General features: G+C 35.2%; 1 protein-coding gene across 1 annotated transcript in view; it reads right to left on the bottom strand.

The window, feature by feature from the left end:
* Positions 1-19,348, bottom strand: part of Nox4 (NADPH oxidase 4) — a 136,764-nt gene that overhangs the window by 17,902 nt on the left and 99,514 nt on the right. The window contains exons 13-15 of the mRNA XM_036200337.1: positions 13,397-13,478; positions 3,666-3,785; positions 941-1,049 (exon numbers count right to left, since the gene is read on the bottom strand). Of these exons, the coding sequence (XP_036056230.1) occupies positions 941-1,049; positions 3,666-3,785; positions 13,397-13,478 (311 nt within the window). The remainder of the gene's footprint in view (positions 1-940; positions 1,050-3,665; positions 3,786-13,396; positions 13,479-19,348) is intronic.

Raw genomic sequence — 19,348 nt, 5'->3', positions numbered from 1 at the left:
ATAAATTGATTCTATGCTCACTCATAGAAAAACAACATTTAAGATGTAGCAATAAGCCAGGCAGTGGTGGCACACGTCTTTAATCCCAGCACTAGGGAGGCAGAGCCAGACAGATCTCTGTGAGTTCGAGGCCAGCCTGGTCTACAGAGCAAGATCCAGGAAAGGCACAAAGCTACACAGAGAAACCCTGTCTCAAAACAAAAACAAAAACAAACAAACAAACAAACAAACAAACAAAAGATGTAGCAGTAAGTTTTAAAATAATTTGAAAAAAATTTAAATAATATGCTAGAACTTTCATAATTATAGTAACATAGAATTGGTAGGTAAATTAGCAAGATAGGCAAATTAGCAAGAGATATTTAACTTTATTCAATAGATTTTATGTATTTGTAGCAAGTATTTCACATGTGTAATACTGATAGAAGCTTTACTTTTACAATTTGAATAAATATAGGTATAAATGAATGCGAAGTATTACTGGTAGGACAGGTGAAGATTACATATTGTTTCTGAGTAAGAAATGAAAAAAAAAGACTTTTAATAGTGTATAATGGATCAGGAAACCTGCTGACTATAATATTAAAACAAGAATATGGGACAAATTTATTATAACTGAGCTTAGAAGATGCTGTAGTGTCTCTGATGGTCCTTCCATCTCTCTTCTCTCATCACTTCTAGCTATGTGCATGTACAACTATGTGGAGTGTTTTATGTTAAAATGCAGAAATACATGTTAAGGTATGTCATGGAAAGACAGATATTAATAAACATTCACATCTGAGAAGATGTGGATCTGTTTTTATTAGATGTTACCTCTGGTTTTAGATTTAATAGATCTTTTTATGCTATAGCGAGTATTTCTTGCTTTTAAAATATAAAAATAAATACTGTTTAGAAAATGACGTAACTAAAAAAATAACAACCATCCTGATATTACCTTGTTATGCAACATACAGAGTAAGTCTGCAAACCACTGGAATGACTGGATGTCTCTGCACACCCAGATGAAGTACAGTCTTCTTAGCTTGTATGGCTTCCAGTCATCCCTTTAAAATCAACAGAATGAAGCTGTGACTGGCATTGCATAAACAATACAAAATCCACATATTCTTGAAGAGTTTCATTCAGTAGCAATCAACAGGGAGCAAACAACCACACCCCAAACCCAGCTACTTCCAAGTCAGTATGTTACACAATATTTACTGTTACTGTCAGTTACGGCAAACAATACACTGACTTACAATGTCACCAACTGCTAAATTTGTCAGTGTTATATACCCATCACCTGTTTCCACTTCAAGACCGGGAACTGAACTCTTGGATCAGAAGAACACTGGATCATGAGTCCCAGAAAAACAAGTTCTCTATTCCAGTGAACTCTATCATTGTGCAGGGATCAAAAGGTCATTCCATTCGGACTTGCCCTCACTTTTAGGCAAAACCATTCCAAAACTTGGTTGTTTATCCCTTTCATAATAGTCATTTAATAAAGATTTCACAACCACACACTATGTAATACATTCCAGTCACTTTCAATTCCAAGTCTGGATGCCTACTTATGACTATGAAGCAGACTCGAGGTTAAGAAAATGTTCCATTTTTCATAATACTAAGTATCAAAATAACTTGTAATGTGTTGTCAGAAACAAATGATTTTTGGACTGGAACATGCTTAATTTTGTAAGAGTCTCCAACATGTCCCCAAATCACATCTTGTATAATATTTGAAAATGAAATAAAATATTATTCAAAAATAGCTTTCATTTATATTATGAGGTTTGGTCTAGATGTGTAGCCCAAGTTTATCTATTTGAATTCTTGACCCTCCTAACTAAGCCAAAGGAGTATTGCTGCTGTAGTTGCTGCTGATATTGTTACTGCTGCAGCTGCTGCTTCTCCCCCTTCTCCTCCTCTTCCTCTTCCACTTCTCTGGAAAGAAGAAGGCTGAGTCAGGAGACACCAACCAGACACCCAAGGAGCAACATGTAATGGGATGCAGGAAAAGCCAAGGGACATGTGTCTATACACAGATTAATATTTTTGGGCTAATTAGAGTTATAAGAGACAGTTAGCAGAAGGCTTGAGCAATGGTCATGCAGTTATAATTAATATAAGCCTCTGTGTGTTTACTTGGGGAACTTGAGTGGAGGAGATCTGTCCAGACAGCCAGCAGGCTGGGACACAGGAAATCTTTCAACTACAGGATTTGAACATGCTTATTTTTTTAAGAGTCTCCAATATGTCCCCAAATCACATCTTGTACAATATTTGAAAATTAAATAAAATATTATTCAAAATAGCTTTCATTTATATTATGTGCTTTAGTCTAGCTATGTAGCCCAAGTTTATCTATCTTGAATTCTTGACCCTCCTAACTAAGCCAAAGGACTATTGCTGCTGCTGCTTCTCCTTTTCCTCCTCCTCTTGTTCTTTTTAAAATATTCCCTCACACATTTTAATGTGAATTTTGTCTACTTAGGATGTTAATGGAAGTGATCTGGAAGCACCTTTTTGCTGTCACTTTCTGTTTTTATGGTGATGAATTAACCTTTGTTTATAATCCTGGAACTAAAATACTGAGATATTTCCCAGTTGGGCAATCTCAACTTTGACATTTCTTTTCTTCAGTCTATTCCAAATTTGCTAATAAATGACAGGATGAGGTGATGATATGTTCATCATCTCATAAAAGCTTTTCCTGATCATACTCTTATAATTACCCCAGACATTTGTTTTTATACTCTATTCAACATTTTTTTGGCTTGTAAGTTTTATTAATTTCTTCCAAATGTATATTTAATTTGGCATTTTGGTTACTCTTCCCCCAATCCTTTTCTCTCCCCCTCCATCAATATCAGCTCTCCTCACTTCCTATCAGTCCTTTACCCAGATTCATGACTTTTGGTTCCGATCTGTGACCCATTTAATTTAACCCAAGCCATTTGTGTGACCACATGATTGAACTAACCGTTGGAGCCTGACAATGACTCTCTCCCCGAGTCTATCAGTAGCACATAGTATGGCAATGAAGGGTAGGACCACCAGAGCCCCTCCTTCATCCCCACCTTACTATTGATGTACTCGTTCTTCTGTAGTCTCAGAGAGGCATAACTGCAATTTTGTATTATCCAGAAAAGGACATTTCAATCCTTGACTCTATAATCTGTTTTCTTTCTGCTTCCCTCTTCTCAAATACTGATTCTAAGTTTTTCTTTGTGTTTGATATTTTCAGAAATAATCCACTGTATCAATTTGTTACTTTATTTTAAGTTGCCCTAATTGAATGTGAACTTTCTAACAGCAGAGTCTACATTTTCATTCATTGTTTTATCCCTCTAAGTTTAATTGGCAGAAGGGCACCCCAAAATAATTGTTGACCAAATGAATGAACAGTGGTACCACCTTGAGGTCAAGAAAGAGGTCTGGGGATGAGTAACTCTTAACAGGAAAAGAAGATGGATTTCTTTTTACAGGGAACATGCTGGGAGGTACAGACCATGTACTGAGAGTTACTGAAATTTTCCCTTCACTAATTAGGAAATGGAATTTCTTGGATAGTGTATAGGAAAACTCTTTAAAAAACAACTTTCTATGTAAAGTAGAACTGTTAGAATATTGGTATTTCTCCATTTATAGAAATAAAATAAATAAAAGTGACATACAGCAGAGTGTTTAGTATCGATGCAAATGGAGTGACCCCAATGCCTCCAGCCACACAGAGGCTAACTTCATAGTTCAGCGACTCTTCAAATGGACTTCCAAATGGACCATCAACGTACAACCTAGGGAAAAGGCAGACAAAGGTTGGAAAAAAGAAAATAAATTAATTTTCTATAACATTTACCATTCATGCTGAAACCAAATTCTATGTATTATAATGGCTCGGGCCTTATTACATTGTTTTTTATAGTGACAAGTCCAGAAGAATAAGCAATTTGTTTTGAACTATTGGTAGTAAAACAAGAACTTCCTTCCACTTCTAAACTAACTAAAAGTTTAGGAAAGTGTAGGAAAATCTATTCTGCATAAGTAGTGATCAGTTAAAGCTCTGGTCATATTTCATTGTGATAATTGACAAAAGGAAAATACTAGTCTATTCACTATGTTGAAACTGAATAGTGTATCCTTCAGCAGCATATACTCCACCAGACATATTTACTCACATATACACTAAGGGCACAGAAAATCACAGGAGGAAGGAGAAGAATCTAGCACTGTTCCTTCTCTTGCTCTAGTTAAATTAATAAATACAGGGAATAATGAAGAAATCACAATAGAAATTGTCATTCCTTGCTGAGTGTGTGTGTGTGTGTGTGTGTGTGTGTGTGTGTGTGTGTAACCATCCTTAACTGCAAACAGAAATCATGAATTGTCTACTTAGTATCCATCCTTCTTTTCTTAATAACAGAACATTGAACATTAATTTTACTCAGAGAAGCAAATGTCCAGTCAAAACACTGCATTTCTCAAATTCCATTCATCTGTTTTGACTGTGGTTATTTTGGCAGATGTGGTACCAATGAATTTGGAACTGGAAAGGCTCCTTATGAGAAGCTGTCTCACTTGGGTGCTGTGACTCTACCATTTCACCTTGCCTTCTGCATCCTTTTATAGTCAAAAGAGTTATCTGTGTTGATTATGAAATAACAATAATTTCATGGTTTGTGTCATTTCAGACATCTTGATAGGAAAAAAGGTAGACCCTGTGTATGTATGTAAGACACTGCCATTTTATTATTTTTTCCATTATTTATCTTTTCAAGTAGTATACCTGTATAGAAAGTTGTCTACATATCATTTATATTTGGGGACCACTTAAATAAACGGCCACCTAAGATTATCATGTGTAGAGTTAATGGTTAGGTGTCTGTCAAATTATGTAAAAATAAATTCATTAATAAATATTTCTTAGAATTCTGGGCTTCACAGTACTTACTCATTACTTATATTTAATGTTGCTTTTAACTTTCACACAAATGGCTTTATTTTCCAAGTATCTGTGTTTTCAATCGTATGGACAGTTCTAGATACAAAAAATTTGTTATTTCTGTGATAAGCATATGTCGTTTCCCATCTTTGGTAACTAACAATGATGTGTTGGCCCAGAAATGAGAAACAGACTGAATCTCGGCATTGTTGCTTGAAGGATGCCATCTTAGAGATTCACTGCATCCACAGAGGATGCTGCATCATACTGCACCAGATGCTGTGCTATTCCAAGGTTAACTGCTCACACTGACAGAATTTAGGCCACACTAGGAAATACAGGGGTGTTATCCTGAGAGAAAACTTACTAATGTTGCTTTTGAAAAATACTGTATCTAGTAAAGGAAGAAATGAAAACCTCTTTTTACCTAAAGAAACAATCACCAAAGTTGATATGCCTAATGTAGGAAGACACTCTACTACTAAATACCTTATCTAATTACATAGGTACAATTCTTATTCTATTTAACTTACACCTTACATTTAGTCAACAAACATGAACTCTGTGTATATTATGTGTATGATGATGTTGTTTTTGGTTCAAGACCAACAATGACTTGAGATTCACCCTATAAATTTTTTGCATCTCAATTTGAATGTCACATCAAATGAGTTAGATAACAAATGAATTAACTGAATGCACTGATATTTTAAAAGAGATGTTCTTTGCAAACTACAGCAATAATATTTATACTTTATTTTATCAACAAATAAGTGAGAGGAATCATGAAAAAGACCTTTTTGCTAATTGCTTCCAAAACAGCTCATCCTCCTCCCTTGCCACACAGCTATTCTCTGGTGTTTTGTAAGAGCTTTGAACATGAACACTAGAACTTGAAGTTCTAGTCATTTATTAGGAATGCAATCACAGAGGAGCTACTCACTACAATTCATTTCCTTCATCTATAAAAGAGACAAGATGTGATGACACAGAGAAAATCTGTTAGGAATTGTAGAATGCAACACAAACATCAAGGATAGTTTCTACTTATAATAGCAGTGTATAGTAAGCTATTGGGATGAGGCACAGCATAAAAAGAAGAAATGGACTAAGCTCAAAACAAGGCGGGGATGGTAAGGACTTGCTATGATGGATCTCTGAGAATCAGTAGCTTCTCATTCGGAACACTTTTAACAATTTGTTATGAATTGGTATATTTAATTGTATGTCATACATATAAATGAGGTCCCATGTAATATTTTGAAACCTGAATTTACTGTGAAATATTTCAATCAGATTCGTCATATATAACTCAAATGTGTATTGCTTTACTACTGTGAATACATTCAGAATCATTTATATTATCTTTAAAAGTATATAGCACCCATTACCTACTGTTACCTGACTGCACCTTTAACTATAAGTTAGTATCCAGTGCTAAGTCTCCCACCATTATACACACTACACACACACACACACACACACACACACACACACACACATACAGTGCCCAACCAATGGTCAAGGGAAAGGATGATTACACAATCACTAGTAACTGGTTACCTGATGAGACTTAGTTTTTTATGAGAGGTACAAAGAGACAAAATAACTTAAATCTAATTTTTTACATGTTAACTTGATTAACGTGCAAAATACCTTGGCTTTCATTTATTAACAGTAGTGGCCCTTAGTACCTAGATTTTACCACTGTCATATATGTGACAAGATTATAGAGATTAAATGCAAGTGTTCACTTCTACAAAACTTCAATTGAGATGTGGACTTATTTTTAAAATTCAGTTGATGAGTGATGAAACACTCTATTATAAAGCATATCTAAGAGAAGGAGACATCTATTTCCATGGCTCACCCCAAACTACATCTGCATACTCTACATTTTACTAAAGGTTTTCCCTTAAATACACTCATATTTTCTAAATTGTTTTGGTTGTCTGTTAAAATGGAGCTGATTAAACAGTTATTTGAGGTAGTTCTCAAAAGTCTTCTCTCCAGGCACTTGTTGTTGTCTCTCTAGATCAGACCAATATTACAGCAAATTAACAATGAATTGCCTTTGACAATCTGAGGAGAAAGATAATTGTGTAATTTGGAAATGTCCTTATTTACTTTTTAAAGCAGAGGATAATCATGATAGTTCTGACTCCTCAGACCCTTCCAAGCACCAGGCCACATGCTTCTAAGACTTTACCTTTTTGAATGCCACATGCAAGTGCATCTTTTTACATGTTCTATGACTTAATGCTTCATTTAAGTAATATGATATGCCTTGGGCTGTTTTGTACCACTGTAATAAAATTCCGGGTATTGGGTAATGTACACAGAAAAGAAGATAGAAAAATAAACTCCACATTCAATTTATATTTCTACTTTATTATATTCAATATACATTTCTACTTTAAGTACTGCACAAGCCTTTTAACGTGGAACTTTGATACATATCATACTTTAAAAAATCATATTATTATTACTTATGCCAAATATTTATAATCTGTATACAAATTTTATGCTATTATAAAGCATACATTTAAAAATTATTTACATTTCTTTTTAAAGATTTTTTGTTTGTTTGTTTGTTTGTTTTCGAGACAGGGTTTCTCTGTGCAGCTTTGCGCCTTTCCTGGAACTCACTTGGTAGCCCAGGCTGGCCTCGAACTCACAGAGATCCGCCTGGCTCTGCCTCCTGAGTGCTGGGATTAAAGGCGTGCGCCATCACCGCCCGGAAGATTTGATATTTTTTTTCTTGTGTGTGTGTGTGTGTGTGTGTGTGTGTGTGTGTGTGTGTGTGTGTACATGTATGCATGTCAATATATGCCACGTGTAGGCAGTTGTCCTTGAGGGCAGATGAGGCAGCAGAGTCCTTGGCACTGGAGTTACTGGTGATTGGTTTAGTTTTTGTTTGTTTGCTTGTTTTTTGAGGCTTCCCTTCTAAAACGTTTTGAATTAAGAAAATCAACAAATATTTGAGTTTTACCTCAGAGCCTAAAACAGGATATCATCAAAATAAAAATGGTTTATTTAAAAATTTAATCTGTCCCAGAAGCTGTATTGATTATTCTATACATACCTTTAATCTAGAAACACAAAAAAACGTAACGCAGGCAAAATAAATTTCCATTGTATTGTAATGGGAATTTAGACTTCAAGACATCAAGGGATGTTTCCTAGACCACAACTTCTATTTAAAGAAAAGATCATTCCTAAATTTCTTTTGAATGTATCTCCAGTAGTCCTTTCCTTAACGACTAGACATTAATCATGCCAGTCAATCACCACTTATTTTGGTTAGGGAAATAAAGGGCACAGAGTCCTAGACCATCCATCAGGTAACAATTTCTTCTTCATCTGGGAGAAAAATGATTATGATTAACTACTCCCCAGGAGAAGATGGATTTGCAGTTTAGATCACTCAGGAGATAATTACATCAGTAAAAGCCATAAAAAGTGGCCAGGGAGCATTAAAAGCCTGAGATGATCTTCAAAGTCTGTCTTGCTTTAATGGATTGCAAACTAGCATGTGCATCAGAATTTCGTGGAGGTCTTATTAGAACACACAGATCTGGGCCCTGCCCCTAGATTCTCTATTCAAAGTTAGTATACCAGATAAAGGATAAAACACAAGGCTCTAACAGGATCCCTGACACCCCCAGCAGAGCTGAACTGCTGCAGGTGATTATTTTACATACAGTGATCAGAGGAGGTCCCGGAAGCCCGGAACATTTGGATTCAAACTTTGTAGAGCACAGAGACTTAACTCAGTGGTAACCTTCAGTAAAACACTTGCCTACCTAGGAGACGCTCAGCCTGGAAACACACAGGTACAAAAGAAACAAGCACAGAGCTTGTTAGGAGATTTGGATAGCAACACACACTTAAGGAAAGAAACACTCCTAGGAAATAGTTGAGAAATCCTTCACAAAACCCTTTCATCACTTAAGAGTCTGTAAGGATAAACTTTTTCTGGAAAGAAGCTGCCCTAAAACAAGCACATTCTTGAACTTATATTCTTATATCCATTATGAATCAGCACATTCGATTTAAGAATGGCTTTTAACTTACATTTTGGTATTCATTTATAGAAGGTATTTCATCAACTGTTTCTGAGGTCATGGATTAACTCTGATAACTTTCTGTTTGTCTAGAGCTGAGAATATTTTTAAAAAGTGATAAACAATGTTATGTTAAAATGGGATAGTTTCTACCCAAGGACATCAACATGGGATTTTTTAGATATTTTTTCTTCTTTCCATGTTGGGAATCAATGCTAAGGCTTCACACATGCCATGTAATACTTTATCCCTGAAAGACATCCAATCTAGATTTTTAAGATCCTTTCAAAAAGAAAGAGTTTCAGGACAATCTACTAGTCAGAAACAAAACCTAAGACCCCAACAAACAAAAACTTCATAAGCCTAAAGTCTGCTCACACTTTGAGGCGTCTGGCAGGTAATAATAAGACAGGAGGGACAACCCAGAAAAGCCAATGTCTGTCTCTCGAGGATGCAGATGCTAAATCACACATGCACATCTCTTTAGACATACCTGCATCCTCAGACATCAGGCTAACCCTCCAGCCAGCTGACTTACATGGCTCCTCTGGAACCACTTCTTAAGAGTAAGTCTGAGTTACTCTGTCAGTCACCAAGGTGCCCTCTTGTTTGCTTATTGACTTTGAACTACTAGCTCCTTGACTTATTGTATCTCTTAAAGAGAACCTTAAAATTTTATCAGTTTTTTGCAAAATCTGCTTCAGTTTTTGTAAAATCATTTGATTTTATTGGTCTGCCAGGTTTCTAATGTTCCAAAGACTTGAGAATTTGTGACTTGAATCTCAGGGGCTGTGGAACTTACTACCTGCTAATATTAATAGAATAACTCCCTATTGACATATTGCTTCTCTAGGCTACAGAATACCAATAGCATTGGGAATGCTCATGATTGGATTCTACAAACAAGTCAACAATTTGCTATTTTCTATTCTCTTGCAGCTAGGTATTAGAATCCCACCAGTATAAATGTCCACAATGTAGGGATGAGAAGACAAGAGATAATAATTCTTGTTTTGTTTTTTTCATTTTAAAAAGATTTATTTTATTTTTGATTTTGTGTGTTTTCATGTCGGTATAGATATGTGTGTGTTGCAAGTGCAGAAGTTTGTGGAAAGTCTGAGGTACTAAAATCCTTACAGACTGTTGTGAGCCCCATAATGGGAACCAAACTCAGATCTTCAGCAAGAGCATGAAGTTTCTTAACCATTGAGTCATTTCTATAGTCCCAACAATGAAAGGTAATATTAAAATAGTCTATTATTGTAAAGAACATCACAAATAGTTGTGGCTGAGGAAATTTCTAGAATAGCACCAATATCACACAGGCAGGAACACAATAGAAAGGGCTTCATCCTGACTAATCATCCTGCAAAGAGATCCTATGAACAGGTCTTCTTTCTTGGGAAGAAGAGTAACCCCTGTGGCAGTGTCAAGACTAAACACAATAAGCAGACCTCACACAGAGATTTGTGCTGCTCTAAGGCAAGGTGGAGGGTCGAGAAAGTGCAGAACAGAGATAAAAATGAGGATAGGATGAGAATTCTTCATCAGGCCAGGGATTGTACACCATTTTCTTTAATATCATAAAGCTGTGCAAAATAGAATTAGAATAAGCTCTGTGGTGTCCTCAAATTAATGTAAAGAGGAAACATCTTTGTTTCCAATCAAAATATAGGAGAAAAGGAAGTTACTCATAGAAACTGTCACTCATTTCCCATCATGAGGACAGTAAAAAGGCTTGCAGTCACCCCCAATTCAGACTGCTCCATTTCTGTCCTCTTCACCTGTCTAGTCAGTCACCTCTACATTTTGCTGATTATGCCTCCAGACAGCCCATGATAGCGATGAAATATTTCATATCACCAGCACCTCATGGATCTTTTATGGCTTGCTACCTGAATGTAAAGTTTTTAAATGGAGATTATGTTGCCCTTGGGCAATGTTTCATGTCTTACTTTTGATCCATGGTAAGTGTATGAAAATATAGATAAGCTTTTATTCTCATTGCCTAAAGCATTCCTCATGACTATCTACTGCCATCATAACAAAGCCCAAATTCCTTTAAATAGCAGACCAGATTGAATCATCTTCATTTCTCTTAGAGTATACCTATAGATGTGTGTACCACACAATTATCAGCTAGCTGGTGGTGTTCCTCAAGCTTTCCAATGACTTCATATGCTGTATACTCCTGGTTTTCACTAAATAACTTCTCATCTGGACAATTTCACTCAAGGATAAATTTAAACTTAATATACTTAGATGAGCACTTCTTTTGTCTTCTTCAATATAATTCAATATTTTCTACATATGCCTTAATGCATTGGTATGATCTATACATTAAGCTGACTCTGCTTTTCCCTCTGGGTATTCTAGGTCCCTCAAATACATAAACTGTATCCTAGTCATTTTTATATTATTGGTAATTATGATTGGACTGTTATGTGGTATGTATTCAATACATGTTTGATGAGTGGTTGGATAAAAAGATAGATGGATGAATGAATGAATGGGAGTCAGTATAACATAATTAACTATAAGTTGGGATTACATAGATTTGGGTTTGAGAACTAATGACACCACATGACTTAGTCATGACACTTACTTGTTTTCTTGTCAATGCTCTGACATAAAATATTGGAAAATTATTGAATTATTCACTTAAAATGCATAGTGTATTTCCTTCATAAATATGTTCTATATGTTACTAATATTTCATTATTATTAATTATAATAAAAGTTTGATAAAATATATTACTCATATGTAAACTAAAACTATTGGACATGGAGAATTTCTAGAAATAGAACTCTGAATACAGAGAAGAGAAAGGAAGATTATCTGGTGAAGAGATGAAACCTGACAAGGTCATCTGAGGGCTAACGTTTTAGAGGTATTACCCAATATTATCATTTGAAGACGTTTTTAAGCAGCCAGTTGGGAAATGAGACTGGGTTGAGACACAGATTTTACTGTCCAAACAATTAAGGATGTTCTTTGGCAGTCGAGACAAAGAATAATTCTGACTTCTGTCATAAAAAAATATTCCTCTTTATGAGCAGTGGATGCTTAGCTAGGTGCTTAGCTGCTCATAGGACTTAATTCTTAGGAAAGCAAAGTGAAAGGAATTTTTTCCTGTGTTTTCACAATACCTTGTATATATCTGCACTAAAACTTCCGGAGCTACTGGGTCATATTTTGTTGACTTACTTATCCAATTTAATGTCCACTCTAAATTATGCCAAATTTCTTCAAACATTTAGCACATACAAGCTGTTTTTAGAAGGACAAGAATATACATCTAAAAACCCTTCAAATATATATCATAAGGCAACATCTTTTCAGATATAATGATGGTGACCCGAGCAGAGACTGAGCAACCAACGTTGTTACTCCTTCTTCTTTCCTCTAACCTACACATCCAAATTATTTTACAGGAAGTGATCTTTTCTTCAAGTCACCTGTTTTGTTCTCAAAACTGTCACATCTATTCAGGCTCTGAGCACTTTTACAGAGCAATGTCTGCACTTGAGTTCTGGAGAGCAGGTGCCCCTGGTTTTGGCAATGGGTCAACTGAGAGTTCACAAATTTAAGAATGTGATTAAGAAACTTTGTTACAGTTTAGAACAGTGTTCCCCAGAATCATTAGGAAATGCTTTGCAAATGGCTTTCCCTTAGTATTTCTTTCTCTGTGTTTGTCTCTCCATCACATACACAAAGAGACATTTCATTAATAAGTCACTTTTTCTATTTCATGAGTATTTTTCACCCAAATATTGCATTTTTATATTCTCTGTTAGATTTTTCATGTTCAAAGAATGCTAAAGATTACAGGAAGCCATGCAACCTAATTAGAGTCCACCCCAATTCTCAAATCTCACAACATACATTAGCTAGAGAATTGTGTGTATATGTTGGGTATGGTTTGCTCCATAGATATTACCCTTTGTATGTGAAATATGGTAGACAATATATTTTAGATCATAAGACATATTTCTGACCAAAAAAGTTCACTACAATGAATCAACAAAAGAATTTTTTAAAAAAGAGGACAATCTCTACATAAATACTCCTCCTTTAATTTAAAGAATAGAAAATAGAGAATAAGATGTGGAGCTACCCACTGTTGATACAGCATCACTATACAGGAGGCTCATTGCTTGCACAGAGAAGCAACTCCCTACTCACAGCTCATTGTACTTAGAAGCAGAGCTTGGTCTTCTGCATCATTCGTGAAGAGCCAAAGGTCATACATTACAAATGAGATCCTAATTGGTTAGGCTAGGTCACTCAGGAATTTTACAAGTACCAAAGAGCAATTGTATCTCGCCTTACTTGCACTAATTTCTGTCAGAATTTGACGCTTCCCTTCTCAACACCCAGTGAACTTCCATTACTTACTTGGGATAATTTCTAGATTGAATGAAGGGCAGAATCTCAGAGTCTTGGCTAGAAGGGGGCAGTAGTAAATCTCGGAATCGTTCTGTTAAATGAAAAAAATTAATAACCACTGTGAAAAATTAGTTATGAAAGTAATTTCAAAAGAGAATTGGTTCTTTCTCCTATCTGCATACATTTTTATGAATAAAATAATATAGTAACTGAAAATATTTTTAAAAGTATATTCTTTGGTATGGACTTGTAAAATCTTGTCACTGAAAATTCAGAAAACAGACATGTGACATTTAATATAAGAGTTGTACACTGTTATTAATTTGGGTAATATGAATTTAAAAACACCAATCACAGCTCTCACATTACATGGCACATATCTGGCAGAAATTAGTATCTTAAGATCAATGTTAGAACCAAACATGTCATTATACACTGTTGATAATAAAGCAGTTACAATAGCATGGGAGAGTGATTTAGGACTGTCCTGGGAATGTGAACTTTGCATTGACTATTGCTAAGTATTTCCATTCCATATCCTTCATCAACTTCCACAAGTGACTTGGTAGCAACTATGAGGGTATTCACAACAATATTTTTATAACAACTATAACCAGAAATATCTAAATATCTCATAAACATGAGAATGAGAATCCTGTGCTTTATCCATATAATAGAATATTTGCTAATTGAAGTGAAGATGAATGCTTTCACTTGTAAATAAAAACTGAATCACATTAATAAATTTTTGAGTGGGGAACACACTAAATATCATTTTATTGAGACAGAAAGCAATGAAATAATGCATTTTTCAGCACATTATATATAAACCCAAAGAAACCAATGAAAACAGGAACAATGTAGTCAATTATATTTCATGTTAACTTTTAAGAAGAGGTAGAAGTATTCAGTAACAGAGAAGTAAAAAAGACACTGTAATAGTATGCACTAATTATGTTATAGTGAATGAATAATTGTTAATGTTTCAAATGTACAAATTACACTATCATGATAGCTGAATGAATGAATTTAGAGAAATCAAATGAAGAGAGCAGGCCATGAAGCAAGATTGAGATTAATGGACTTCAGGGCATTTAGAGTTCACAATGAAGGCAAAGAGGAGGTATGACAGAGAAGAGAGGGATAAGTCCTGTCTAATGCTATCTTAGCAATACTAACACTGCCTAGCTGCATGCTATAACAAAAAAGGGGTAAGGTAAACCATCATGATTCATTAAGAGAATAGTTGGTCACCATCAACCTGGAAATCAAGAGAATGAGTACTCTGACCACTTACACAATCAAGCTGCAGTAGTGTGCTTAACTAAAATTCCTATACTGCTGCCCATCCATTACACTGAAGGTGCTGAGCACTCTTGCTGAAACAGTAAAAATCTACGATTGATCACTGTGCTCCTTCCCAGGTATGGAAAGTCACTGTAAGCATAAGCAGAAGGCCCCAAAGTATTACTGAGAAAGGTGGCATACAACTTATTTTCACATTGCTAAACCAGAATCATTTCACAGGTTTCCATTTTATTTTTGTCTTGTCACTTGGTCTTTACAACACACTTGGAGGTGAAGTAGTAGGATCCAAGAACAGCATCAGGTTTCTGGTTCTATTAGGAAGTGTAGAGTTCCAAAGCTACAGTACCCATTTTTTTCCTTTTGTATTTACTCTTTAATTTGAATCCACATTTTTGAAAAATTAACTAATATTAACTACTGTTATATTGTTATTTTTAATCTATGAAGTTAATATTTTTTCCAATGAAATGAGAGTAGCTATTTTTGGACTTTGTATGTTTTCTTCTTTTAAAATTATTTCATTTATTAATTTAGATTAAGATTAAACCATTTCCCCTTCCTTTTTTCCCTGCAAACACTTCTGTTTACACCCTGTGGTAGATAGCTGTTCTGTCTATGACCTTGAAGCACCTCCCCTAGAGATGCAGCAGGTAACTGCTCTACCTGTCTATGATTTTGAGGTACATGCCTCTAGGGCATGGCCTCTCTTCAACCCCATAAGACCTGAGACCTGAGATGCACTTAGGCATCTCTCTCTCTCTCTCTCTCTCTCTCTCTCTCTCTCTCTCTCTCTCTCTCTCTCTCTCCCTCCCTCCCTCCCTCCCTCCCTCCCTCCCTCCCTCTCTGTCCATCACAGGACTTGGACACAAGATTGATTCAGGAAGCCAGAACAGCATTCCAGAACCCGTGTCAATTCTGTTCTGTACAGTGAGTTTTTCTCCTTAATAATTTTTTTTGTCCTTTAAACAGAATCTGTGGATTTCTCACTATAACACCTTTTGCTCTCTTTCAAATTCATGGCTTCTATTTTTTGATGATGCATGGCCTTGACTTTTATTTTAAATTAATACTTTGCAGTGTTTACCGGGTTCCAAGTATTTTAGCCATTCAATCCTTTTCTAAAATAGATCCTAAAAATAAAACTTAAGATCAAAAGAAATCAAGAACTTTATTCATTATGTAAAAGAATGTTTTGTCTAAAAGGTATAGCAGATTCTGGGAGCTAAAAGTATGAAATGAAATTTGGAGAATGATTTCCAAGCTAGCTTAAAACCAAAAAAAACAAAAAAGTAAATTCTTAACGCATTTTATTCTGCTCTAAGACATTTTTTCCCAGTCTCTTTTTATATATGTCCCCAAACCATTTGATTATTAACCCTAGGTTAAAAGTTTCTGGTTATAATACAGTAGAAATAAATAACAATGCACAAACATAAGCATAATAAATTCAAGGAATCCTAAGTGAACATTATCAAAAATCTTTCAGCTGTCATGTATGACTGTTAAGAAAAGCTCACAGATGCAAAATAAATATGCAATACCTTTATATTTTGTCTTTTAAATTTTTTTATTATTAAATGATTAGGTTCCTAAATATGATCAGCTAGGGTTTTTTTCCTCTACTCCAGTATATTCACTGCTTATGTTTGTTTGTTCTTTATAAAAATAAAGATAAATTATGTGTGATGCTTTAGCCTCTCAGATTCTTGCCATCAGTTATGAGCTGCCATCTCATTCTTCATTTGATTTCACAGAAAACATAATTTGAGTTTTCATTTTCTGATAAAGAAAAGTAAAAAGCTACTTCTCATGCAGCAAAATGCCAACTCAATGTGCTTTCTCAGCTGACACATGATTTCCTTAGAAAACAGCAGTTTTCCAACATTACTGCTCAGGCCTTTCACAGGGCATTTTAGAGGAAGTTGTTAAAGCCACTGACAAGAACCAAGGGACTTGCTGCCAAGCCGCAGCAATGAGCTGACTAATGAGGTAGAGATGTCTGGAGGTGATTTTTCCACCAGTCGGGATTCCTTAATTGACACAAGCATGTACAGACTTTCAACTTCTTTTTATTTCTCTCTAACTCAATCAACAAAAAAGGCCTGGAGGACATCCTATACATAATTATATTAATGTGCACAGTATAGATAATCATTTAGGACACAATATAGCTAATTATTTAAGAAAACAATCAGACAAAAATATTTTCCAATTCAGAAATTTTGTTTTGATACATTTACTATACCCCAGTTTCATGTCACCTTTGGGAGAAAATGATCAATCTTCCAAGTACTGGCAATGTGTAGTATATTAACTACAACAGGGATTTGTGTAATGACAATAAATATGGAAATCTATTCCTGTTATTAAAATGAAATATCCTATCACCTCAAAGAAGAGGAAGATGAAATGATTTAAGGGAAAAAAAATGGCACTGATGAATGCCATGTCTTTGGATTACAGAACTTAATTAGTCTCCACAGTGACATCCTGGGAAGGAACTTATTTGCTAGAGAGACCCTGTCAGGCAGATTTTAGCAACTTCAAATCATTGTGCTTCTGTAGGTGGTCTTTTTTTCCTGTCAGACTCACCAATATCTCTAATATGAAAGTGAATGCTTCACTTACTTTGAATACTCAACCATCACAGGCAAGGAAGAAAAGCTATGTAAAGCATCTCTCAAAGGTAACAATATTGCCACAAAAAATGAGACATTTCTTATATTTTTATTAATACATACAATTTTATCCTTTTTCTTTTAATCTTTATAGTACGTCTAATTTGCCAGTTTTAGTTGTCCTTTTCAAAAAGCACCCAAAGCAAATCCTGAAAGGACATTGAAGTTCCCCATGGCACATTTGATCTTAGTTATAAAGTTAAGTGGAATAAGTCAGGCATACAAGAAAGTAAGTAAGAGTCACTGTGGCTACACAGTGAGATTCCATTTTGAAAATGCATTTAAATAAAATTTAAAAAGAGAAAAATAAATGGAGGAACATAACAGGTAGTATTAGAAGTCATGTTGTCAAGGAAACAGACACTAGCCCCAGACATTATGAAATGAAATTGTAAAAGTGATCCTATTATGATACTTATGAGACCTTACATTTATTTTTTAATATAGAAAGTATTTATGTCAGTATAGATATGTGAACTTTGAGCTTTATAGTCAACCAGAATGCAATGAGACATGTCTAGGATTGCTAAAATATTGCTGTGTACCTCAGGAAGCATTTCCAGAATGGATCAGCGTGTGGGAAAAATCAGAGGGTTTGAGGGTGGTGGTGGAATGCATGGCTGGGAGAGTGAAATGTTAGTGACACTTTCCAAGGAGCAGGCACCCTGGCTGAAAAAGACGTCTGAGGAAAGCAGTGTTTGCAGCCTGTGTGGTGTTGTTTTTCTGAGTCAGCTCTCACATTGTGCTGCCACTACACTCCAACGTCTTCATCCCTTTGGTGAACCATCAACACCAGAATCTCTCCAGGGAACTTCAGGCATGGATGGAGACAGATGAGCTTCCTGAACTGGGAAGCTACTTGATTCTCTGCTATAGTGTTCAGACAGCACTTGTTGGATCACTTAGGTCCTGAGGAGTAAGCCTGACCTCTCAATCAATCTATGTATCAATCAATCAATCTATGTGTCATGTATCTTATCTATCTATCTATCTATCTATCTATATTCTATCAATCATTTATCATCTGTTATCTATCATCTATTATCTGCCTATTTATGTATATACATAGATACAAATTCTTTTGGTACATTTTTTATACTGTGGTTTTTTTTACAGTAATTTTATAGTGAATGATTAAATTATTTCATAACACTGATAAATCTTTCTTTGTGTATACTTTGCAATACTCAGAAGCAAGAGATTATAATAGAAATGATATCTAACAAGAAGATCTTTGATATTCTCATCAATTTGAACACACATGAAGGTAGCATTGCAACATGGAAATATATACATTCAATCATTTGTAGTGGTCATTTCATAGGATATACAAAATGTTATATTGCACACCTTGACTATACACAATGAATTTATTAAATAAAGTAAAAAAAAAACTTCCTTGTGGAAAAAATAAGTAAAACAACCTAAATTCATCAGAAAGCATGAATTCTCAAACTACTTCTTAAGTCTTTAGTCTTAATATTCAAAGTCAGTAGAAGAGCATAAGTCCACCTATCTCTACTTGCCTTGGATGGCTTGACTTATGCCTGCCTCCTGACACCCTGGTCCGTGTAGTACTCGTGTCATGTTTCTATCTTTTCATTAAATGAGAAGAAAATAAGCTAGTTGTAATGTGGTTTGTACAGACATTTTCCTCATATTCCTCTTCAAAACGCTTGTTACACAGCTCTAGAGAATGTAGTCAGACAAATACCATGAGCCTTAAGCTCCTTCTGAGTCAGCCTTACGTGCAAAGGTTATGACTTCCCCAGAACAGCTCACAACTACAAATGCACAAGGTGGGGACCTTTCAGTCCTATCCAAGTGGTTCTTATTATCAACATTTGCTCTAAAGCTTATTATACATGTATCTGCAGTGGACTGACCCTGTATGGCAGCTGTTCAACTTCTCCCTCTATCCAATAACTCTCTGTTCTTGTCAAGGTACTGATTTCTAATAAGCATGTTATATTAA

Source organism: Onychomys torridus, chromosome 1 (genome assembly GCF_903995425.1).
Source record: "Onychomys torridus chromosome 1, mOncTor1.1, whole genome shotgun sequence".
NCBI lineage: Eukaryota > Metazoa > Chordata > Mammalia > Rodentia > Cricetidae > Onychomys > Onychomys torridus.
The sequence above is the reverse complement of the archived record's forward strand: the minus strand, read 5'-3'. Positions and strand labels throughout refer to the sequence as shown.